At 45.1% G+C, this 23,181-nt stretch overlaps 1 protein-coding gene across 2 annotated transcripts; it reads left to right on the top strand.

Moving 5' to 3' along the window:
- The first annotated feature begins 5,116 nt into the window (after window positions 1-5,116).
- LOC119964329 (di-N-acetylchitobiase-like) lies at window positions 5,117-22,130 on the top strand. Of its 2 annotated transcripts, XM_038793644.1 has the most exons (8): window positions 5,117-5,309; window positions 7,898-8,036; window positions 8,746-8,954; window positions 12,073-12,141; window positions 12,294-12,465; window positions 12,553-12,650; window positions 16,420-16,581; window positions 21,345-22,130. In XM_038793644.1, exons 1-8 carry the CDS (start codon window positions 5,160-5,162, stop codon window positions 21,525-21,527), a joined length of 1,182 nt encoding a protein of 393 aa, XP_038649572.1. In that variant the 5' UTR covers window positions 5,117-5,159; the 3' UTR covers window positions 21,528-22,130. The 2 variants fall into 2 exon arrangements, with proteins under 2 accessions (XP_038649572.1, XP_038649573.1); XM_038793645.1 differs by lacking the exon at window positions 12,073-12,141 and having other exon boundaries at window positions 5,118-5,309.
- The last annotated feature ends 1,051 nt before the right edge of the window (window positions 22,131-23,181 follow it).

Consider the following 23,181-nt stretch of genomic DNA (forward strand, 5'->3'; position numbering starts at 1 on the left):
CCAGGCACCCACCACCCTCTGCATAAAAAACTTTCCACGCACATCTCCCTTAAACTTTCCCCCTCTCACCTTGAAATCGTGACCCCTTGTAATTGCCACCCCCATTCTTGGAAAAAGCTTGTTGCTATCCACCCTGTCCATACCTCTCATAATTTTGTAGACCTCAATCAGGTCCCCCCTCAACCTCCGTCTTTCCAATGAAAACAATCCTAATCTACTCAACCTTTCTTCATAGCTAGCACCCTCCATACCAGGCAACATCCTGGTGAACCTCCTCTGCACCCTCTCTAAAGCTGTGGCTGCTGCCAGTCACGGCCGGCATTCTTAACCTAGGAGCCGGTTCTGGCCGGCATTTTAAAAAGCCAGGCATGGCTGTTGGGCACTTCTCCTGGGATTGGGAATGCTGCAACCGATCGCTCCTTGACCTTGCCAACACGCCCGTGACTCACCCATGGGTCGCGACCCTGATTTTGAAAAACCCTGATCTAGAAGAAGCACTGCAGAAATTCACCACGGCTTCTTAGGCAGAAACGTCCAAACACACAACCGCTGCCATCTAGGTGGGCAGCGGACAATTGGAAGTTCTCCTCCAAGTCAGTAATCATTCTGACAAGGAAATATATTACTGTTCCTTCACTGTTCCTGGGGCAAAACCCTGGAACTACCACCCTGACAGCACTGTGGGTGTATTCGCAGTTCAAGAAGGCAGCTCAGCACCACAATCTCAATGGCATTTACGGATGGGCAAGAAATATTGACCCAGCCACCACCGCCCACCTCCTGCAAATGGATTTTTAAAAATGGAGGGAAGGTAATTGATGAAGCAGCTGAAAGTGGTTGGGCCGAGGATACTGAAGAATGCCTGTAGTGATATCCTTTCTGCTTGTTAGGAATCCAAACTAGTGATGAGTTCCCGGAGTTCCACTGACTTTCATTTTATTAAGGTATCTAACAGTCAAATGCAGCCTTTCTGTCGAAGCAGTGAGTCCCCTGGACCCCTCACCGGAGGCCAAATAGATGACTGTGTCCACCATGACAATCAACATTTAAACTCCTTTATTTTTAATCTGGTTCCTCAGTATGATCTACACTACCGCGTGCTGCACTCTCAACGGGCTATGTGGCTCCCACATGTTCCTTTCTGCTCCCAAATGCACAAACAGGCTTGAGACTGTTGCCACCACTGTGCTGGGAAGCTCCCATCCCCATACTCACCACAAGACTGCCCCCCTCAGCATTGCCGCAGAGCCTGGGAACCCAAACCACCCACTGTCGAAGCCGGACAACTCACAGGGAGCCGACTGCAGGCCTGTGTTTCTACTGCTCCCTTGTCCCTGAGTGTCTGCACATGCACACTGTGCCAGCTCTGGACTCCCCTCCCCCTCCCCCCCCCCCCCCCCAGTGCTCTCACTCCTCAGTAATCCCCCTCCCCTTCTGTAATTCCGGCTCCTCCCTCACTAATCCCATCTCCACTACCACCCGTCAGTAATCCCCCTCCTACCGGTAATTCTAGAGTGGCTGGTTTAGCACAGGGCAAAATCGCTGGCTTTGAAAGCAGACCAAGGCAGACCCATCCGGATCGCAAACTCGTCCCCCCTAGCAACCACTCTACCTCAACCAGCGCCCGGTCCCTGCCAGACGTGACCCCGGATACGTAAACAGTGCCCTGGTGCCCGCCAACGCCCTGGACCATGCCAGACGCAACCACCTACCTTCTACAAGGGCTGACGTCTTTCATCATATCCCAGGATCATCCAGCAGCAGCTGCCGACTGAGGAAATGAGGGTAACGCAATGGTCTGCAGGTTAAACTGAAGCGACGTGGTTTCAAGACCCCACTCCCCAGCATACTCCTGGCAAACGTCCAAGCGATTGACAACAAACTAGATGAACTTAATGGCAGAATTACCTCTCAGAGGGAAGTAAGAGACTGCTGTGTGCTCCGTTTCACAGAGACATGGCTTACTCCCGCCTCACCGGTGCCATACAACCTGAAGGCTATTCACCGGGCGGACCGCACGGCATTATCAGGCAAAGCGAAGGGTGGAGGGGTTTGCCTCCTCATCAACTCCTCCTGGTGCTTTGATGTGGCGACCCTGGTGACCTACTGCTCCCCAGACCTGGAATACCTGACCGTGAAGTGCCGCCCATACTATCTTCCACGTGAGTTCACTTCAGCCATTATCACAGCGGTCTACATCCCACCCCAGGCAGAAGTGAGGAAGGCGCCGGATGAACTGTACACGGTTATAAACAACTACGAAACAGAACACCTGGAGGCCTTGTTCATTGTGGCCGGAGACTTCAACAAGGCCAACCTCAAGAGTATACTGCCAAAATTCCACCAGCACATCTCCTGTCCCACCAGGCGCGACAACACTCTTGGCCACTGCTACTCAAAAATCGAGGGTGTCTACCGTTCCATCCCCCGACCGCATTTTGGGAAATCAGACCATAAGACGGTGCTCCTTCTCCCGGCATACAAGCAGAAATTCATGCGGGAGAATCCAGCTAAGAAGGTTGTGCAGTTCTGGTCCGAGGAGACAGAAGAGCTCTTACGTGACTGCTTAGAGACAGTGGACTGGTCCATATTCAAAAACTCAGCGACCAACTTAAATGAGTATGCCACCACCGTCACAGACTTCATCAGCAAATGTATGGACGACTGCGTGCCACACATTTTGGCTTGGGTCACTGTCTGTGTGGAGTCTGCACATCCTCCCCGTGTGTGCGTGTGTTTCCTCCGGGTGCTCCGGTTTCCTCCCACAGTCCAAAGATGTGCAGGTTGGATAGATTGGCCATGATAAATTGCCCTTAGTGTCCAAAATTCTATGTTCTATGATTAACCTAGGACAAAAGTTCGGCACAACATCGTGGGCCGAAGGGCCTGTTCTGTGCTGTATTTCTCTATGTTCAAAGAAAGTAGTACGTACGTTCCCCAACCAGAAACCATGGCTCAATCGCGAGATTGACTCCCTACTGAAGGACAGATCTGAGGCATTCAAGGCAGACGACCCTGACCTATACAAGAAACCCAGGTACGACCTCCGCAAAGCCATCCGAGATGCCAAGAGAGAATATCAAACTAAGCTAGAGTCACAGACTATCGGCGGTTGTGGCAAGGAATAAACAACAGGCCACAAAGCGAAGCCGAGCAGTATCTCTGGCAGCAGCGCACCCCTCCCCGATGAATTCAATGCATTCTATGCTCGGTTCGAGCAGATAACCAACAATCCGCTGTTGAGCGCCCCAGCAGCCCATAACTCACCCATACCCACCATCACAGCTTCCGAAGTCAGATCGGCCTTCTGAAAGTGAAACCTCGGAAGGCGAAGGGCCTGGACGGGATCCCTGGTCGTGCACTCAGAGCCTGCGCGGACCAGCTGGCAGAGGTATTCACAGACATCTTTAACCTGTCCCTACTCCACTCCGGGGTCCCCACCTGCTTCAAGAAGACCACCATTATACCGATGCCAAAGAAGGACCAGGCAACGTGCCTCAATGACTACCATCCGGTGGCCCTGACATCAGCTGTAATGAAGTGCTTCGAGAGGTTGATCATGAAGCGCATCACCTCCATACTCCCAGAATGCCTTGATCTACTGCAATTCGCATACCGTTGCCACCGGTCCACATCAGACGCCATTTCCCTGATGCTACACTCATCCCTAGAGCATCTCGAAAACAAGGACTCCTACATCAGACTCCTATATATTGACTAAAGCTCAGCCTTCAACACCATAATCCCAGCCAAGCTCATATCAACGCTCCAAAACCTAGGACTTGGGTCTCCACTCTTCAACTGGATCCTTGATTTTCTGACCAACAGACAACAATCAGTAAGAATGAACAACAACACCTCCTCCACAATAGTCCTCAATACCGGGGCCCCGCAAGGCTGAGTAATTAGCCCCCTACTCTACTCACTGTACACACACGACTGCGTGGAAAAACTTGGTTCAAACTCCTTCAAGTTTGCTGACGATACGACCATAGTGGGCTGGATCTCGAATAACGACGAGTCAGAATACAGGAGGGAGATAGAGAACCTAGTGGAGTGGTATAGCGACAACAATCTCTCCCTCAATGCCAGCAAAACTAAACAGCTGGTCATTGACTTCAGGAAGCAAAGTACTGCACACACCCCTGTCAGCATCAACGGGGCCGAGGTGGAGATGGTTAGCAGTTTAAAATTCCTTGCGGTGCACATCTCCAAAAATCTGTCCTGGTCCACCCATGTCAACGCTATCACCAAGAAAGCACAGCAGCGCCTATCCTTCCTCAGGAAACTAAGGAAATTCGGCATGTCCACATTAACCCTTACCAACATTTACAGATGCACCATAGAAAGCATCCTATCGGGCTACATCACAGCCTGGTATGGCAACTGCTCGACTGAGGACCACAAGAAAATTCAGAGAGTCGTGAATACCGCCCTGTCCATCACACGGACCTGCCTCCCATCCATTGACTCCAACTATACCTCCCGCTGTCTGGGGAAAGCGGGCAGCATAATCAAGGATCCCTCCCACCCGGTTTACTCACTCTTCCAACTTCTTCCATCGGGCAGGAGATACAGAAGTCTGAGGACACGCACGAACAGACTCAAAAACTGCTTCTTCCCCACTGTCACCAGACTCCTAAATGACCCTCTCATGGACTGACCTCATTCACACTACACCCTGTATGCTTCATCCGATGCTGGTGCTGATGTAGTTACATTGTATATATTGTGTTGCCCTATTATGTATTTTTTTATTCCCTTTTCTTCCCATGTACTGAATGATCTGTTGAGCTGCTTGCAGGAAAATACTTTTCACTGTACCTCGGTACACGTGACAATAAACAAATCCAATCCAAATCCAATCTCGTTAATCCCCCTCCTGCCCTCCTCAATCCTCACTCCTTTCCTTTCACAAGACTGGTCGACCTTCAGCCAGGGTCTTGGAGACCCGGATGGTGATAGAACTCCGGATAGGGCGGGGCGCTGTGAACGCGTCACTTCCGGGACACAGCGCGGGCGGGGCGCGGGCAGCGTCCGTCACACAGCGCGGGCGGAGCGCGGGCAGCGTCCGTCACGTCCGGGACACAGCGCGGGCGGGGCGAGGTCAGCGTGCGTCACGTCCGGGTCACAGCGCGGGCGGCGGAGGGAGGAGGAAGATGTGCCGCTGGCCGACAGCCCGGCTCCGAGCTCCGGCTCTGGCCTTCGCCCTCGCCCTGCTGGGGGCCGCCGCCTCCTCCTCCCCGTCCGCCTGTCCATGCGCCGACCCCGCCCTGTGCCGCCCGCTGTCCGGAGAGATGCCCTTCGAGGTGAGTGTACTGGGCTGTGTACTCAGCCATTCTCACCCACACTGTTGTGGAAGTGCTGACAGATTGCCCTCTTCAGGATGTTCTTTCTTCCCCCCCCCCCCCCCATCCCATGACTGGCCTGGGTTCGGTTGGGGGAGAGCGTTAACCGGTCACCCTCCAGCCTGGGCTCCCGGGGAGATACAGGCTGGAGAGGGGTCCTGAGCACAACCCCAGGATCAGGCTGAGGGTGTGGGTCAGGGTGGGGGGGACAGGTGAAGCTAGTGCACAGACACAAGGAGCAGCTCAGACTGTTGTTCAAATACAAAGAGAATCGTATGATATATAATATATGTTAAAGTGTTAATCTTGGTGTAGTTACAGCCTGCGTAAAATAACAGTAAGAAGTCTTACAACACCAGGTTAAAGTCCAACAGGTTTGTTTCAAACACGAGCTTTCGGAGCACAGCTCGAAGGAGCAGTGCTCCGAAAGCTCGTGTTTGAAACAAACCTGTTGGACTTTAACCTGGTGTTGTAAGACTTCTTACTGTGCTCGCCCCAGTCCAACATCTCCACATCATGTGTAAAATAAGACATCTGTAATATTGAACAATGCACAGATATTTCAACAAGTGCAGCACCGGTAAAATGTTTATTTTAAAATGTTTCTCTGATGTGTAGAGTCGTAAATGATGTGGGATCTCACTCTGACAGACTAATAGTCGTCAAAATGGGTGGCACGGTAGCACAGTGGTTAGCACTGTTGCTTCACCGCACCAGGGTCTCGGGTCCGATTCCCGGCTCAAGTCACAGCCTGTGCGGAGTCTCCACGTTCTCCCCATGTCTCCGTGGGTTTCCTCTGGCTGCTCCAGTTTCCTCCCACAAAAGTCTGGAAAGATGAGCTTGTTAGGTAAATTGGACATTCTGAATTCGCCCTCAGTGTACCCAAACAGGAGGCAGAGTGTGACGACTAAGGGATTTTCGCAGTAACTTCACTGCAGTGTTAATGTAAGCCTACTTATAGTTTACAGTTTTCACAGAATGTTGATTCCCCACATCACCAGTTAAAAATCTTGGAATCACATGGAATAAAATTGTGATTTGACCTTAGTGATTGTAAAACTGGGATCCTGCTCATTATTTAACTGAATACAACTTAGCAAATCTTTCAACAAGCATTGATATCAAATCACGATGTAACCGTTGTGCATTTGGTGAGTCAGTATTTCCCTCACAGTAATGTTGTTCAGTGAGCAGTCTGTCAGCAACAGTATCTCCAGGAACAGAATCTGCAGACTGGATGTATTCGGCACCCTTTTCTGCCGCAACACATTATTTTAAAAAAAACTGGTGGACAGGTGCAAGAATCAACATAGCACACCACACTGACTTGGAACTATGTCACTGTACCTTCTCAAAGGGCATTGCTGTCTCAAATGTGAAACCCTTGCCATACTGGATTGCAGCTGGTCAAGGAGACTTGTCGCTGCCCTTGCCAGTGATACTCCCATCCCATGGTAGAATTAAAAATAAACTCATCTTAGAAGCCAGCTCTCCAAAATCTGGAAAACTCTCATTGCTGTACAAAGCGCCAGATTAGATGATGCAATTTTAACAGTCAATCAGTCCACGTCACAAAATTGCTGCAAAAGTAACAGTAACTTGAATGTTTCATTTGAGACTTTAGGATGCATGGTGTGTGAAATGCAAAATGTCATTCAGTTGCAGTGCATGCTTTGTTGGGCGGGGAGTGGGGAGGGGTGAGTCGGGTTGCTGGTCAGACTAAAGATACTGAGTTCTATTCTGATCTAATCATGTTGGCCTGACAGTAGAAATCCGTGATGATTTCAGAACTTTACTTGCAAAATGGAAAGTTTTAAATTCTGTAACGTTAAGTTCCCTCCGAAATAGAATTAATTGATTTGAAGCTTTATTTTAATTTAGATTAGCCAATTATTTTTTTCCAATTAAATTGCAATTTAGAGTGGCCAATTCCTTTACCTGCATATATTTTTGGGTTGTGTGGGTGCATCCCACACAGGCATGGGTAGAATGTGTAAACTCCACATGGAGAGTGACTCGCAGCCAGGTCCTTGCTGCTGTGAAGCAGCAGTACTAACCACCGTGCCGTCCATGAAGTTGTTTTCTTGAAGTGCATTGAGCAGCAACTCTTGAAATGAAATGAAAATCGCTTATTATCACGAGTAGGCTTCAATGAAGTTACTGTGAAAAGCCCCTAGTCGCCACATACCGACGCCTGTTCGGGGAGGCTGGTACGGGAATTGAACCCGCGCTGCTGGCCTGCCTTGGTCTGCTTTAAAAGCCAGCGATTTAGCCCAGTGTGCTAAACCAGCCCCTTGGAATGGAGCACTGAGATGTGAACTGGTCAGCTCCTTTCACCCGCACTGTTGTGAAAGTCCTGAGAGCTTGTTCTCATTTTTTCCTTTCTCTCCGGGCTGCCTTTAGATTGATGTTGATGGTAATCCGAGAAACAGCTTATCAGCCCTTCCTTATCTCTATCCTCGGGACAGTTATATTGTTAAGAGAAAATATATTTAAAATTCAGTGTCAGTTTTATGATGTCACTACTATAGCTGACTGTTTTCTGTCAGGTCTTGGTTTTTGACGTTGGTGGTACAGATTGGAAACATTATGACTGGTCTAAGGTCACAACCATTGCAGCTTTTGGAGCGTACAACCCTGAGCTTCTTTGTCATGCTCACGCAAATGATGTTCGAGTTGTCCTGAAAGGTAACTAATTTTATCATGAAAACAAAAATCTTCCTATATTCCAGCGTAAATAGCATTATTGAGAACCACACAAAGGGACATGTTGTACACAGCCTTTACTTGATCTTGCAGAGCTGAACATCCTAGCTCTAATAAAATCAGTGCTAAATATTCTACATTTCATCTACAGTATTAGAACTTACACTGGGCACGCACTCTGTCTTCATGGCTTCTGGTTGGTCAGGTTTTTCCACAATATAGTATCAACTTTTTCCATTTTATTAATTTCTTTGGGACTCCTGTGAAGTTCTTTTTTTACAATGTTAAATGTGTAATATAAGTACAGGCAGTTGTGTTTATCCATTTGGCTGCATGGATACTGTCTCTTTAATTGTTATTTGACAAGTGATTCTAATGTGTCATTAAAACAAAGGTTCCATCTGCCTGTTTGGTGGGTGTAGAAGACGCCATTGGCAACATTTGAAAAATGTTGAGTTCTTATGGTGCCCTGGGAAACATTTGTTCCTCACTCGTTATTATTATCAATACCATCAGAATAACAAACTGTCCTTTTCATAATTTTCTAATTGTGGGACATTTGCTGGCGCATATTAGCTACCACATCATCTTGGTGATTACACTTCCAAAACACCTCTGTAAAGTGCTCTGGAATTCTATATTCTGTGAATGATACTATATGAATGTAAGTTGCCATTTCACTCTTCTTCAGGAGATGTACCAATAAAGGACATTATAGACCCAGCTAACCGAACAGCTTGGATCATTGATCAAGTAAATTTGGCAAAACGCCAGTTTATGGATGGAATTAATTTGGATCTGGAGGAAGCAGTTGAGTTTAAATCCCAAGGATATTACGCACTAACTCAACTGGTGAACGAAACCACACAGATATTCCACCGTGAAATACCAGGGTCTCAGGTAAAGGAGCGTTTTAAAACAAAAAGTAGGGCAAACCATTTACTTCCGATGTAATTGTAAAGAAACATTGATACTTTTGTAAATAATTAAACCAAAATGATTTCTAGCTGCTGATTGTTAGCGCATCATCTTGTCTCAATGCTGCCTGGACCCGAGTTGAGCTCAGACATTTTGGGTTGAATCAGCTTAAAGTGTATGTGCAGCACAATTGATGCAGCACATGTGCAGAATTAGGCACTTGATTTGAGACCCAGCTTCCAGGAAAGGTGTGGCTCAAAGTGTAATTTTGAATCAGTTTAAGGATGATACTGCACAGAAAGAGGCCATTGTGCCTGTTTTGAAAGAGTAGTCCCATTTCGTTACCCCACAACCTTACAAAGTGGTTTTCCTTGATTTGATTTATTGTCCCATGTACCAAAGTACAGTGAAACGTATTTCTCTGCGGCCAAGGGAACGTACACAGTACGTACATAGTACACAAAAGGAATAATCAACAGAGTACATTGACAAATGGTACATCAACAAATAGCGATTGGTTACAGTGCGGAACAAGGGCCAAACAAAGCAAACACATGAGCGAGAGACGCATCGGGCGTCGCGAATAATGTTCTTACAGGGAATAGATCAGTCCGAGGGTCGTTGAGAAGTCTAGTGGTTGTGGGGAGAAGCTGTTCCTATGTCTGGATGTGCAGGTCTTCAGACTTCTGTACCTTCTGCCTGATCGAAGGGTCTGGAAGAAGGCAAAGCCTGGGTGGGAGGGGTCTCTGATAATGCTGTCTGCCTTCCTGAGGCAGCGGGAGGTGTAGACAGAATCAATGTGAAGGTGGGAAGCTTGTGTGATGCGTTGGGCTGAGTTCACCACACTGCAGTTTCTTGCGATCTTGGGTTGAGCAGTTGTCATACCAAGCTGCGATGCTGCCAGATAAGATGCTCTCTATGGCACATCTGTAGAAGTTTGTGAGAGTCGATACAGACTTGCCAAATTTCTTTAGCTTCCGTAGGAAGTAGTTTGTTGGGGCTTTCCTGACTGTTGCATCAACTTGAGTGAATCAGGACAGACAGTTGGTGATCGTGGCCCACAGGAAATTGAAGCTATCAACCATCTCCACTTCGGAGTCATTGATGCAGAGGGGCTTTCTGAAGTCAATGATCATCAGTTCCTTGGTCTTTCCAACATTTAGAGAGAGTTTTCTTTTTGGTACACCATGCAACCAAGTGACCTATCTCCCTTCTGTAGTCTGATTCGTTGTTGTTTGTCAAGTATTTATCTAAATACATTTTGAAGGTTAGGATCCAATCTGCTTCCACCTTCCTGGCAGTGCATTTTTGCAGCCTTTTAAAAATAAAATCCTCACCTCCGTGCCTCCTTCTTTCTTAGACATTGCGTTAAATCTGGTCGTTCTGGTTTCTCACCTTCCTCCCACTGGAAGGAGATGCTTTCTTACTCCATAAAAACACTGCATAAAGGGGAGGAAAAATTCTATTTCTATAATCCCAACAAGGTCTTTCAGCAATGTCCACTGTTGTATGCAGTAGGTTTTGCTGAAATTAAGGGATCATTAAGTAGGCGAGCAAACTGCAATCTTTTCTTTATTCATTGAATGTTAGTGTCATTAACAGGGCCAGAATTTTTTTACCATCCCTAAGTGTCCTTGAAAGGTGGTAGTGAACGTGCAACTAGAACTGCTGCAGTCCATTTGATGTAGCTACACCCATAGCGTTATTCGGAAGGTAATTCAAAGAGTTTCACTGTGACGATGGAGGGACAGCGATGTTGCAAGTTACAGTGGTCTGTCTGACTTGGAGGGGAGCTTACAGGTGATCCTTCTTCCTGGAGCCTTTTTTTCTTGGAGGCAATATAAGTTGTGGGTTTGGAAGTTGCTGTTGGAGAAGCCTTGGTGTGTAGGTGGTACACATGGTGCGTTGGTGGTGGAGGGAGGGAACATTTATTATGGATGGGATGCTACTGAAGCAGGCTGCTTTGTGTTGGGTGTTTTTTTTCTAAATTCCTCTTTTGTAGCATGTGGACTTCCCCACCCCAATGGAAACAGTTTCTTCCTCGAGACTCTTCATGATGTTTAACATTTACAGTGCCTGGTTCCCGGCTTGGGCCGCTGTCTGTGCGGAGTCTACACGTTCTCCCCGTGTCTGCGTGGGTTTCCTCCGGGTGCTCCGGTTTCCCCCCACAAGTCCCGAAAGACGTGCGTATTAGGTGAATTGGACATTCTGAATTATCCCTCTGTGTAACCGAACAGGTGCCAGAATGTGGCGACTAGGGGCTTTTCACGTAACTTCATTGCAGTGTTAACGTAAGTCTGCTTCTGACACTAATAAAGATTATTATTAAACACCTCTTCCAAATCTGCTCTCAAGCTGCTCTTCTCTTAAGAATGCCTTTATTTTCTTCCTAACGTGTGGTGTCCAAAGTTTGCAGAATTCTCTTGTTGAACAGGACTGATGTTTTATAAGGTTTATCTTAATTGCTTTTGTACTTTGCCCCTCTTTAATAATAATCGTTTTTGTTCGAAGTAGGCTTACATTAACACTGCAATGAAGTTATTGTGAAAAGTCCTGAGTCGCCACATTCCGGCATTTGTTCTTTTACACAGCGGGAGAATTCAGAATATCTGTTTATAAAGGCCAGGATCCCAAATGTTGATTTACCAGTTTCTCAACCTGCCCTGCCACTTTCAATAGTTTGTGCACATATACCTACACATCCCTCTGCTCCTGCCATCCTCCCCTCCAGAATTGTGTCCTTTATTTTCTCTTTCTTCATACCAAAATGTAGAACTTCACTCTCTGTTTATTAAATTTATTAGCCACTTGTCCACCCAGTCCTCCCATTCCACTGGCCTATGTCCCCTGAAGTTTAACACTATCCTCCTCACCATTCACAATACTTCCATAGTTTAGCGTCATCAGCACATTTTTTTGAAGTTGTGACCTGTGCACCCAAATTTAGGTCATTAATAAAGATCAGGATATGCAATGATCTTAATCCTGTCCTCTGGGGCACTTCGCTGTATATCTTCTCCCTCTCTAACAACAGCTTTTTGCTGCTAGTGTTTGCTGTCATTCATATATTCATGCTCTTACTGTTCCTTTTATTCCATGGGCTTCCAACTTTGCTGCAGTTGAGTCACAGCTTGATGCCTTTAGGAGAGGAGAGAAAATTTGGAGCAAGGTACTGTGTGACTGTTGGGGAATTGAACCTGATTGGTGTTTTGAAAACCTCTTAACTAACATTTTCCCCATTAAATTCACTGTAGAGGAAATGATTAAAATATCCAACATAAGGTATGAACTAAGATTAACTTACTTTTATTTGACACTTAGGTCACATTTGACGTGGCATGGAAACCAGGCTGTGTGGATGGCCGATGCTATGATTATGCATCAATTGCACACTCGTGTGATTTTATTTTTGTGATGTCCTATGATATGCAAAGTCAAATCTGGGGTGATTGCATTGCAAAGGCAAATGCACCTTATAACCAGACCTTGGCAGGTATGTGCACTCTGACTTTCTGGTTCAGGAACTACCTGCCTTATATCGCTAATCCGTGATATTGATTTTTTTTTTTGGCCCATTTAGGTTACGATGCTTACCTCAAACTGGGTATTCCCTCGTCAAAGCTAGTAATGGGAGTTCCATGGTATGGTTATAACTATCCTTGCATATACCTGCTTGAGGTAAGGGCTCATCAGTATGTGGCTTCCAGCTATTCTAATTATTCAGAATAACAATTGTCTTGTCTTGTTGCTGTGCAAGCAGTCTGATTGATTGATTCCCTTTCTGGAGAAATTATCAGATCATATTTCACCAGAATTTAAATTGAAGTCAGTTCATCTGATACACATCTCTCTTGAAGCATTAACTGTCCAATCAAGGCATCTGATTGCATTTTTGGTTTTTAGTCTAATGTTTACTTTTCACTAATTCCTATTTGATCCATTGACTGTTCTCTGGGTTCACTTTATTCATGTTCTTTAATTTCATTTTCCTGAAGCGTTCCCTGAACTGCATTATTCTAGGTTGTGAATCACAGACGTCTCGGATCTTTTCACTTTTATATATAGCAACAGGAGAAGGTTATTCAACCACTCGAGCCAGTTCCAGATCCAACTAGATCATGGCTGATTACTATCTTAAATCCATCTGTGCTGGTGGCACGGTATCCCAGTGATAAGCACTGCTGCCTCACTGTGCCGAGGACCCGGCTTTGACCCCGTCCCCAGGGTCACTGTCTGTGTGGACTTTGCACATTCTCCCCGTGTCTGCGTGGGTCTCACCCCCCACAACCCAAAGATGTGCAGGGTAGGTGGATTGGCCACGCTAAATTGCTCCTTAATTGAAAAACAAAACCCTCTTAAATTCATCTGCTTATTGTGGTTCCATAACCTTTAATACCCAGCACCTCTCTTCTCTCAAATGTGTTGTCCCCCCCCACACCACAATCTTTTTCATCTTTCTCAGAACTTCATGTTCAAATCCCTCAGGCACAGTTTTTACCTCCATTATAGTACGCTGACGCTTACCAATGTCACAAATATTCTGGTTGGCTGAGAAATGCGAACTGTCCCTCTTTGTACTTTCTCAGTCTATCTGTAGCCTTTGACCATGCAATTTGGTACTAATGCCTCTCCACTATCTATCTGAGTGGAAATGCAGTGCCGGGCTCCATCCTATTCCGTCCAGTCGCAGTTAGGGACTCACTTGCTTTGGCTCCTCTTGCTGCTCCTGCACTGTTGCTACTAGTGTCCCCTTAACTATCAATCCTTGGCCTTCCCTCCTCGTTCTCATCTGCACGCCACCCTTTGGTGACATCACCTGACCACAGCGTCAGTTTCCACATTTATACTGATAACACCCACCCGGCATGACCTCTCCACCGTCTCACTTGCCCTTCCACTATTTCTAAACTGTCAGGTTGTATGTCTGACAATCCAAGAGCAGAACCTCCACGACCTTAAAAGCCGGGAGACTGAAGCCTTCAGGCCCTTTCTTAAATTTTATTCCCTTGCCACCAAATCCATCCTTCTCCCTAACTGCTATCTCTGGCTGAACCGTTGTTTGCAACCTTGGTGTTATATCTAGCCCCCAAAGTGAGCTTCCAACCACATATCCATGCCATTCTTAAGATTACTAACTGTCACCATGGTAGTGTTGGTTGACTTTGCTCTTGCCAGCTTATCTGCTGCTGAAGCCATCATCCATGCCTGTCTATTGAATATAGTGCAGGCTGGCCCCTCACATTTCATAAGGTGAAGTCACACGGGATCAGAGATGAGGTGGCAAGATGGATACAGAACTGGCTGAGTCACAGAAGGCAGAGGGTAGCAGGAGAAGGCTGTTTTTCTGAATGGAAAGTTGTGACTAGGGGTCAGTGCCGGGGCCTCTGTTGTTTGTAGTACACACAAACGATTTGGAAGAAAATGTAGCTGGTCTGATTAGTAATTTCGCTGATGACATCAAGGTTGGTGGAGTGGCAGATAGTGTTGAGGATCGTCAGAGGATACAGCTGGACGTAGATAGGTTGGAGACTTGGGCAGAGAAATTAAGTTTAATCTGGACAAATGTGAAATAAGGTGTTTTGGTAGACTTAACATAGAGGAGAAATATTTAGTAAATGACAAAATCCTTGGAGCTATTGAAAGTCAGAGCGATCTGGGCGTACAGGTCCACAGATTTTTGGAAGTGGCAACATAAGTGGACAAGGTAGTCAAGAAAGCATATGGAATGCTTGCCTTCATTGGATCGGGCATCGAGTAGAAAAACTGACAAGTCATGCTACAGTTGTATAGAACCTTGGTAAGGCTGCACTTGGAATATTGCGCACAATTCTAGTCGCCACACACCAGAAGGATGTGGAGGCTTTGGAGAGGGTGCAGAGAAGGTTTACCAGGATGTTGCCTGCTCTGGAGGATGTTAGCCAAGTGGAAAGGCTGAATATACTCGGACTGTTTTCATTAGAACGAGGGAGGTTGAGGGACGACCTGATAAGAGGTCTGCAAAATTATGAGAGGCATGGATAGAGTGGATGGGCAGGCACTCTTTCCCAGGGTGGAGAGGTCAGTCACTAGGGGGCATAGGTTTAAGTTTAGAGGAGATGTTGCAAGGCAGGTGTTTTTTTACACAGAGGGTGGCGAGTGCCTGGAATGCCAGGGGAGGTTGTGCAAGCAGATACATTAACGATGTTCAGAAGGCATCTCGACAAATTTAGATTTAGATTTAGAACAGTACAGCACAGAACAGGCCCTTCGGCCCTCGATGTTGTGCCGAGCAATGATCACCCTACTCAAACTCACGTATCCACCCTATACCCGTAACCCAACAACTCCCCCTTAACCTTACTTTTTAGAACACTACGGGCAATTTAGCATGGCCAATCCACCTAACCCGCACATCTTTGGACTGTGGGAGGAAACAGGAGCACCCGGAGGAAACCCACGCACACACGGGAAGGACGTGCAGACTCCGCACAGACAGTGACCCAGCCGGGAACCACACCCTGGAGCTGTGAAGCATTGATGCTAACCACTATGCTACCGTGCTGCCCAAATATGTGGATAGGCTTGGTATAGAGGGATACCACGCTGGGATGTGCTGAGGGTTTTGGCCAAGGGTGGTATCATGATCGGTACAGACTTGGAGGGCCGAAGGACCTGTTCCAATGCTGTATTATTCTTTGTTCTATTTATATCCTCTTAGCAAAGCTGAGGACCTCCAAACCAGCTGCTGCTTTTGGCCAAATTTGCACCAAGACACGTTCACCTACCTTCCTTGAGATTGCTGACCTTCACTGGCTCCCAGTTCAGCAACATTTAAAATAAGAAAAAAAATCTCATCCTTCTTTTCAAGTTTCCCCCACCGTCCCATCATAATCTCGGCCCTGCCTGTCTCTTACCTCCTCCAGTCTTGCTACATCCCCAGATCTGTGTGCTGTGCCAATACTTTTACATTCCTGAGTTTAATCTCCATGCTTTTGGGGTCTGTGTCTTCTGATGCCAAAGACATAAACTCTAAACTTCTCTTTCTAAAACTCCCTGACCGTACTTCTCTTTCTCTTTAACCCCTTCCTGTTTGAAACTTTTGCTCTAATATGGTTCAGATTTCTGTCGGATAAAGTTTGTGAAAAGTAGCTTGGGACATTTTTGTTACTTTTAAAGGTGTTTATTCTTTATTGCCAAACAAAAATCCATCTTTCTCAGTTTTGACATCTTCACTTGACCCATCCTGAACAGTTTTTGGGGCGACATTGTCGACAGTTTCATTTTCTTGACTCATTCCTGAAGAGCCCAGCTTTAATTTCAAGTTATGGTGCCTTGTTCTAGGTTCCCCCACCAGAGTTTTCTCGCTCTATAACTGATCATATTCACAATTTAGAATGAAAGATTAAAGATTACATGGTGAGTCAATATGAATATTGAGTGATAACTATTTATTTGTTGTATTTTCCAGGCTGGTAAATGTGTAATCCAAAGCATTCCTTTTAGAGGTGCCCCTTGCAGTGATTTAGCTGGACCTCAGGTCCCATATAAATGGATCATGCAGCAACTCCCCAAATCAATCAGTGGCAGATTTTGGGATGATGACCAGGAAGCTCCCTATTTTGTCTACAAGGTAAGACTAATCAATAGCTGTATGGTGGAACAATTTGAAGGTTTATTAGCAAGAAGAAACAAAAACATAAGCACGCTAGACTAAAGTTACACAGTTAAAACAGTCTTCCAAAGCATGCCCCTAAAAACCCGCTTAGTTAAAACATTTAAGTAAACACCACCGTGGCAATGCTGCCTTGCGGTTTCTAATTCTCAAAATCCAATAATATTACCCAAGGCAACACCGCTATCGCTTTAATAAAGGTGTTCCATACAAATCTCTTTTTTTTTCCACTTTGTTGTGGAAATCTAAGAAAATGCAGAACCATGGCTGCTTTCTGAAACAAAGACCCTTTTGATTTTTGGATTTCACGCCTCCTCTCAACATTGAGTTGTCCCCAGGATGTCCACCCCATACAGCTTAACTCAATATCTCTTCTTAAATGTCCCTTTTCCCTTTCATCTTTGATCCCATTACCCTTTGAACTCTGTTTTTCCAAAAATATAGAAATCTTTCATGTCTTCCTATTGCTTCCCGTTTTTAGGTCAAATAAAATTTCATAACCTCCCTGTTTACTTATGAAACCTTTAAACTTTAAAAGTTTCTTACTCTCCTTTGAAATTTAAAAGCTGTCAAGCCAAGTCCCGATCCACCGTCTAACCTAACATGTTTACTTGGAAATCTACTTCATCAGGGCCCTGTTACAAATGTAAGCATTTAACACTTGAATCCCTCTTATCAGATCACCCAGACAAGGCTCTATTGACCTATCCCCAAGTTAATTAAATCATTTGCTCACACAGACAGGCGTGTGCACGCTGCCTTTACAGACTAACACACTAATCTTCAAAAATATATATTTTTTAAGAAGTAACATCCATAAGCTCAGCTGCTAATGCTGGAATCAAATTCAAAACAGAAGATGAAAGTAATAGAAATGCTCAGCTGGTCCGGCAGCATCTGCTGAGAGATAATCAGAGGTCACAGACCTGGGACAGAGGAACAGGAGTCTGCCATTCAGCCCCTTGAGCCTGCCCCACCATTCAATGAGATCATGGCTGATCTGTGACCTAACTCCATACACCTGCCGTTGGCCCATATCCCTTAATATCTTTGCTTAACAAAAATCTATCTATCTATCGGATTTAAAATTAACAACTGATCTCGCTTCAACTGCTGTTTGTGGGAGAGAGTTCCAAACGTCTACCGCCCTTTGAGTGAAGAGGTTCTTCCTAAACATTTCTCCTGAATGGTCTTGCCCTAATTTTTAGACTATGTCCCCGAGTTTTAGAATCTCCAACCAGTGGGAATAGTTTATCTTTATCTAGCCTGTCTTTCCCAGTTAATCTTGAATACTTTGATCAGAGCACCTCTTCACCATCTGAATTCTAGCGAAAACGGGTCGAATTTGAGTAATCTCTCCTCGTAACTCAACCCCTGTAATCCAAGTATTTTGAAACCTACGTTGCACTCCCTCCAAGGCCAAAATATCCTTCTTAAGGTGTGGTGCCCTGAACTGCTCACAGTGACTCCCAAGTGGGGTCTAAGTGTTTTTAGCTGCAGCATAACCCCTGTGTCTTTACATCCCAATCCTCTAGATATAAAGGCTAGCATTCCATTAGCCTTTTTGATTATTTTCTGCACTTGTTCCTGGCATTTTGAGGATCTGTGCCCCCCAAGGACATCCATTGGACCTAATCTCTTCCCATTTAGAAAGCACACTGCTCTATCCTTTTTTGGTCCAAAATCAATAACCTCGCACTTGCTTACATTAAATTCTGTCAGCCACAATTTTGCCCATTCACCTAGTGTGTCAACATCTCCTTGTGATTTTATGCTATAATCTGGGATGTGTATAATGCTACCTAACTTTGTATCATCAGCAAATCTGGATATATGACTTTCTGTGCCATCGTGCTCCCCGTGTCTGCGTGGGTTTCCTCCGGGTGCCCCAGTTTCCTTCCACAAGTCCCGAAATACTTGCTTGTTAGGTGAATTGGACATTCTGAATTCTACCGCTATGTGCCCGAACAGGCGCCGGAGTGTGGCGACGAGGGAATTTTCACAGTAACCTCATTGCAGTGTTAATGTAAGCCTACTTGTGAAACTAATAAAGATTATTATTATTATGCTTTCTGGAAATCCATATAAATAACGTCCATAGATATTCCTCTGTCCACTACCTTAGTCATCTGGAAAAAATGCTATAAGATCTCTTTAAGGCAGAGATAGATATGTTCTGGATTTATAAGGGGATCAGGGGTTATGGGGATGAGAAAATATCAGCCATGATTGAATGGCGGAGCAGACCTGATGGTCCGAGTGGCCTAATTCTGCTCCTATGTCTTATAAGTCAGGCATGACCTTCCCTTCACAAATCCATGCCGGTGCTCTCCCTGATCGATTTTGAAAATGAAATGAAATGAAAATTGCTTATTGTCACAAGTAGGCTTCAAATGAAGTTACTGTGAAAAGCCTCTAGTCGCCACATTCCGGTGCCTGTTCGGGGAGGCTGTTACGGGAATTGAACCGTGCTGCTGGCCTGCCTTGGTCTGCTTTCAAAGCCAGCGGTTTAGCCCTGTGCTAAACAGCCCCTGAGGGTGAAAACAGTCTCATTTTTCAAGGTGTTCAGCTACCCCATCCCTGGTTATGGACTCCAGCAATTTCCCCACCACAGATGTTAGGCTAAGTAGTCTTCTCTTTCCAGACCTGAGTATTTATAGCTCTCTCTCTGTTTTTATTGCAGCACAGTGGAGACCTTTTTTCTTGGTAGAATGGGCAGCATTGCAGTCAAGTTAGGAACATCTTGTTTGCAGAGTAGAAGTGTGTGCAGTTGGGGAATTGACAAGTAAATTGGAAATACAAAGCATCAAAATCAGTTCAGCTTTCTAAAAAAAAAAAAAATCATTGTGTACAACCAGTTGAAGACATCTGCACAAATTTTTATCTATGCTCTATGCTGTCCTCATTAGCCTCCCATTTATCATCCTCTAAAGCTGAGCTCATGCAAAGGTCTCCCGGCCATATCCTAACTCCCACCAACTCTTGTTCACCCAGCTCTCATGTTCTTGCAGTTGTACATTGGCTTCTGGATCTTGTTTCGGCTTTCCATGATTTTTGCCCCTCCCTCCGTACCTCTGTATCCTTTTAAAGCCCTCATTTCAGGCATCTTGCCCATCTGCAGTTTTCATTGCACAACTATTGGCAACCATTCCCTAAGCTGTCTATGAAGTCAGCTCTAGAATTCTCTCCCTAAACCTCTCCACCTCCTCTATCTCTGTTGCCTCCTTCCTTAAAGATGCCTGTGTAAAAACCTACTTCTTTCTTCTTTTCATCACCTGTCCCCAAACCTGTGAGTGGCTCAGTTTAAAATTTTGTTGGATAATCACTTCTGTGAAGCACCTTAGGACCTATGTTAAAGGTACTACATAAGTTCTTGATGTTACTGCGCTTGATAATGTCTTATCATTCCATAGTATTCACACGATGTGATGAGAGTGACTGCCCTTGACATTGAAGCCACATTTGACTCGAATGTAGCATCAAGGAGCCCTGAGAAAACTGCAATCAATGGGTACCTGGGTGTGTGGTTGAGGGGTGGTGAAACTCTTAACCGGTTGGAGACATAAAGATTGTGGTTGTTGAGGCCAATCATTTCAGTCCCAAGACATCACTACAGGTAGTATCCCAACCATCTTCAGATGCTCCATCACTGACCTTCCTTCCCCACCCACACAATCATCATAAGGTCACAAGTGGAGATGCTTGTTGATGATTGTGCTGTTAAGCACCAGCCTTGACAATTCAGATACTGAAGCAAAGGTCTGTGGCCATGTGCAGCTAGACCTGGACAACTTGGGTTGATGTGTGGCATGAATGTTCCTTGACACTTATGTGTCTATATATCCCCATGACAGTCAATGGCAGTACCATTGGTGAGTTTCCACACTATCAACATCCTAAGAATTGCTATTGACCAGAAACTGAACTGGACCAGCCATATAAATACTGTGGCTACAAGAGCAGGTCAGAGGCTGGAGATTCTGTGGTGAGCAGCTTATCCCTTGACTCTCTAAAGCCTGGCCACCGTCTAGAAAGCAGAAGTCAGGAATGGGGTGGAATATTCTCCATTTGCCTGGGTGAGTACAGCTCTTAACTATTAAGAAGCTTCGCACCATCTATGTTAAAATGGCAGCTCGCCACCACGTTATCAAGGATGTGAAATACAACATCATTCAGGACAAAACAGCTTGCTTGATTGACATCCATCCACCACATTCAACATTTCCCCTGCACCACTGATGCACATTGGCAGCAATGTGTACCATCTACGGGAAGTGGAGCAATTCACCAAGGCTTCTTTGTCAGCACCTTCCAAACCTGTGGCCTGTACTATCTAGAAGGAAAAGGGTAGCAGAAGCATGGGAACACCACACACCATCCTGACTCAGAAATATAACAGTTCACTTATATCCTGGAACTCCCTTCCTAACAGCACTGTGGGTGTACCTACACCACATAGACTGCAGTGCTTCAAGAACATAGCTCTACACCACCATCTCCTGGGCAATTAGGGATGGGTGATAAATGCAGGTCTGCCCAGTGATGCTCGCATCCTGTGAAATAATACATTTTTTAAAAATGAGCTTTAAGTATGGTAACAAAGTTGTGAAGTTGGCCCTGAAATGCTGCAGGTGAACGGTCTTATGCAACTTTAACAGTCAGTAGTCTATTAAATCATTTGTGCTTTAGCTGCTAACTGTAACTCTTTGATTTCAATGCAGGTGAATGGTACATATCATGAGGTCTGGTATGATGACCCACAGAGCATTTCAATGAAGGCGTCTCTCATCAAGAAACTTAACCTTCGTGGCATTGGCATGTGGAATGGAAACCTCCTAGATTATGTCGATCCATCAGCAGCTATGCAAACGAAAGCAATGTGGCAAGCTCTGTACCCTTTCTGAGCAAAATTGTCAGCTTGAACCATTTAACCTCTTGTGATTACTTTAGTAACAGCAGCAGCAAGAACTGAGTCGGCTTCCAATATTAGCAGTCAAACCAACTCCGATCTAAGGAACAGATTTAACATTTTATGTTAAATTTTTATTTAATTAAAAAACAAATGCACTAAAGTGGACTAATGCACCCAGTATGTTGGTGTCCATGCTTATCAGTATTAGCTCATTTGCTGGCACATATTAAGTTTCCGCAATGCACCAAATCGGTGTCAGCTATCATAACAGGCAGTCCAAAGTTTCTTGCCAATACATACAGTTCAGGGTACAGTTCGCCTTTTCTGTTGATTGCTAATCAATTCTGATATGTACATGTGTTCGTACTGTTTTATGCACATTTTGATTCTTGACCGTCTTTGATGCAGTTATTATTTTAAACTTAATGCAGGGGACGGGGTTGAATGGGTCAGCAAGTAGGCCTGTTTATGCTGCTGATTTTTAATTAATATTGCAAAGCAATGTAATTATTTAATTTTTATCCTGACTGCTTTATAATTTTCTATTCTTGAATGGCAGTTTTGCTTTTTACAAAATAAAATGCTGTATACAAAGTGAAGTGTCTTTAATGGTCTTGCTGTAGTAGATTGTCTTCTATTATTGGAAATTGTGTAAGTATAATTTAAGTAACTCTCAATGTGCGATTCTGGCCTCGGTAAGAGTACAACTCTTGTGTTGAAATTTCACAAATATTGCGAAATCCAGATCATGGTGTAGAAAGGAGAAGGGAAGCATATTTGTGATCAAACAACCACCTTTTGTCGTTGGAAAAATATGAATAATTTAATCTACAACAGTCTTTTGCACCAAAAGGCAAGCTGTTCCTGAATGTGTTAGAATGACTAAAGTGGTACTTAAAAGTAGTCTGTCTTATGACGATCAATCATTGTGCTGGTTTCCCTGGCCTGTCATTACATAACTATCATTTAGCTTAGTGTACATATGCAAGCAATGTATTATGACTTTCTGTCTTCCCTTTGCTGTTGCACGTGCAAATATACATACGAACACATGAATTAGTAGACCACTCATCCCCTCCTGCACAGGCATTAAATAAGGTCATGGCTGATCTAATTTATGCTCCACTTCATATTCCTGCCTCTGCCCGATAACCTTTCTTCCCCTTGCTTTATCAAGAGTTTCTACTTCTGCCTTACTCTTAACGTCAGCAGATACAAGCCTAACCTTTCCTCATAAGGAAATCTGCTCATTCCTGGCATTGGTCCAGGCAGCCTTCTGTGAACTTTTTACATCTTAGGTAAAAAGACCAAAACTACACAAATCCTGTATCAATTCCCATTGAGAGCACCCTACCAGCTTTGCTGAACCTGCATATTAAGGTTTTGCAATTCATGTACCAGATTATCTGGATCCCTATGCAATCTCGCTGTTTAGATGGAACCATAGAATTTCTACAGTGCCGAAGGAGGTTATTCGTCCTATTGACTCTGCCCTGACCCTCCGAAAAGCACCCTGCCTCAGTGCACTGCCCGTAACCCCCCCCCCTAACCTGCACGCTTTTGGACACTGGTGAATTTAGCACAGCCAATCCACCTACCTGCATATCATTGGACTGTAGGAGGAAACCAGAGCACCCGAAGGAAGC

The sequence above is a fragment of the Scyliorhinus canicula genome, chromosome 4 (assembly GCF_902713615.1).
Source record: "Scyliorhinus canicula chromosome 4, sScyCan1.1, whole genome shotgun sequence".
NCBI classification, from domain to species: domain Eukaryota; kingdom Metazoa; phylum Chordata; class Chondrichthyes; order Carcharhiniformes; family Scyliorhinidae; genus Scyliorhinus; species Scyliorhinus canicula.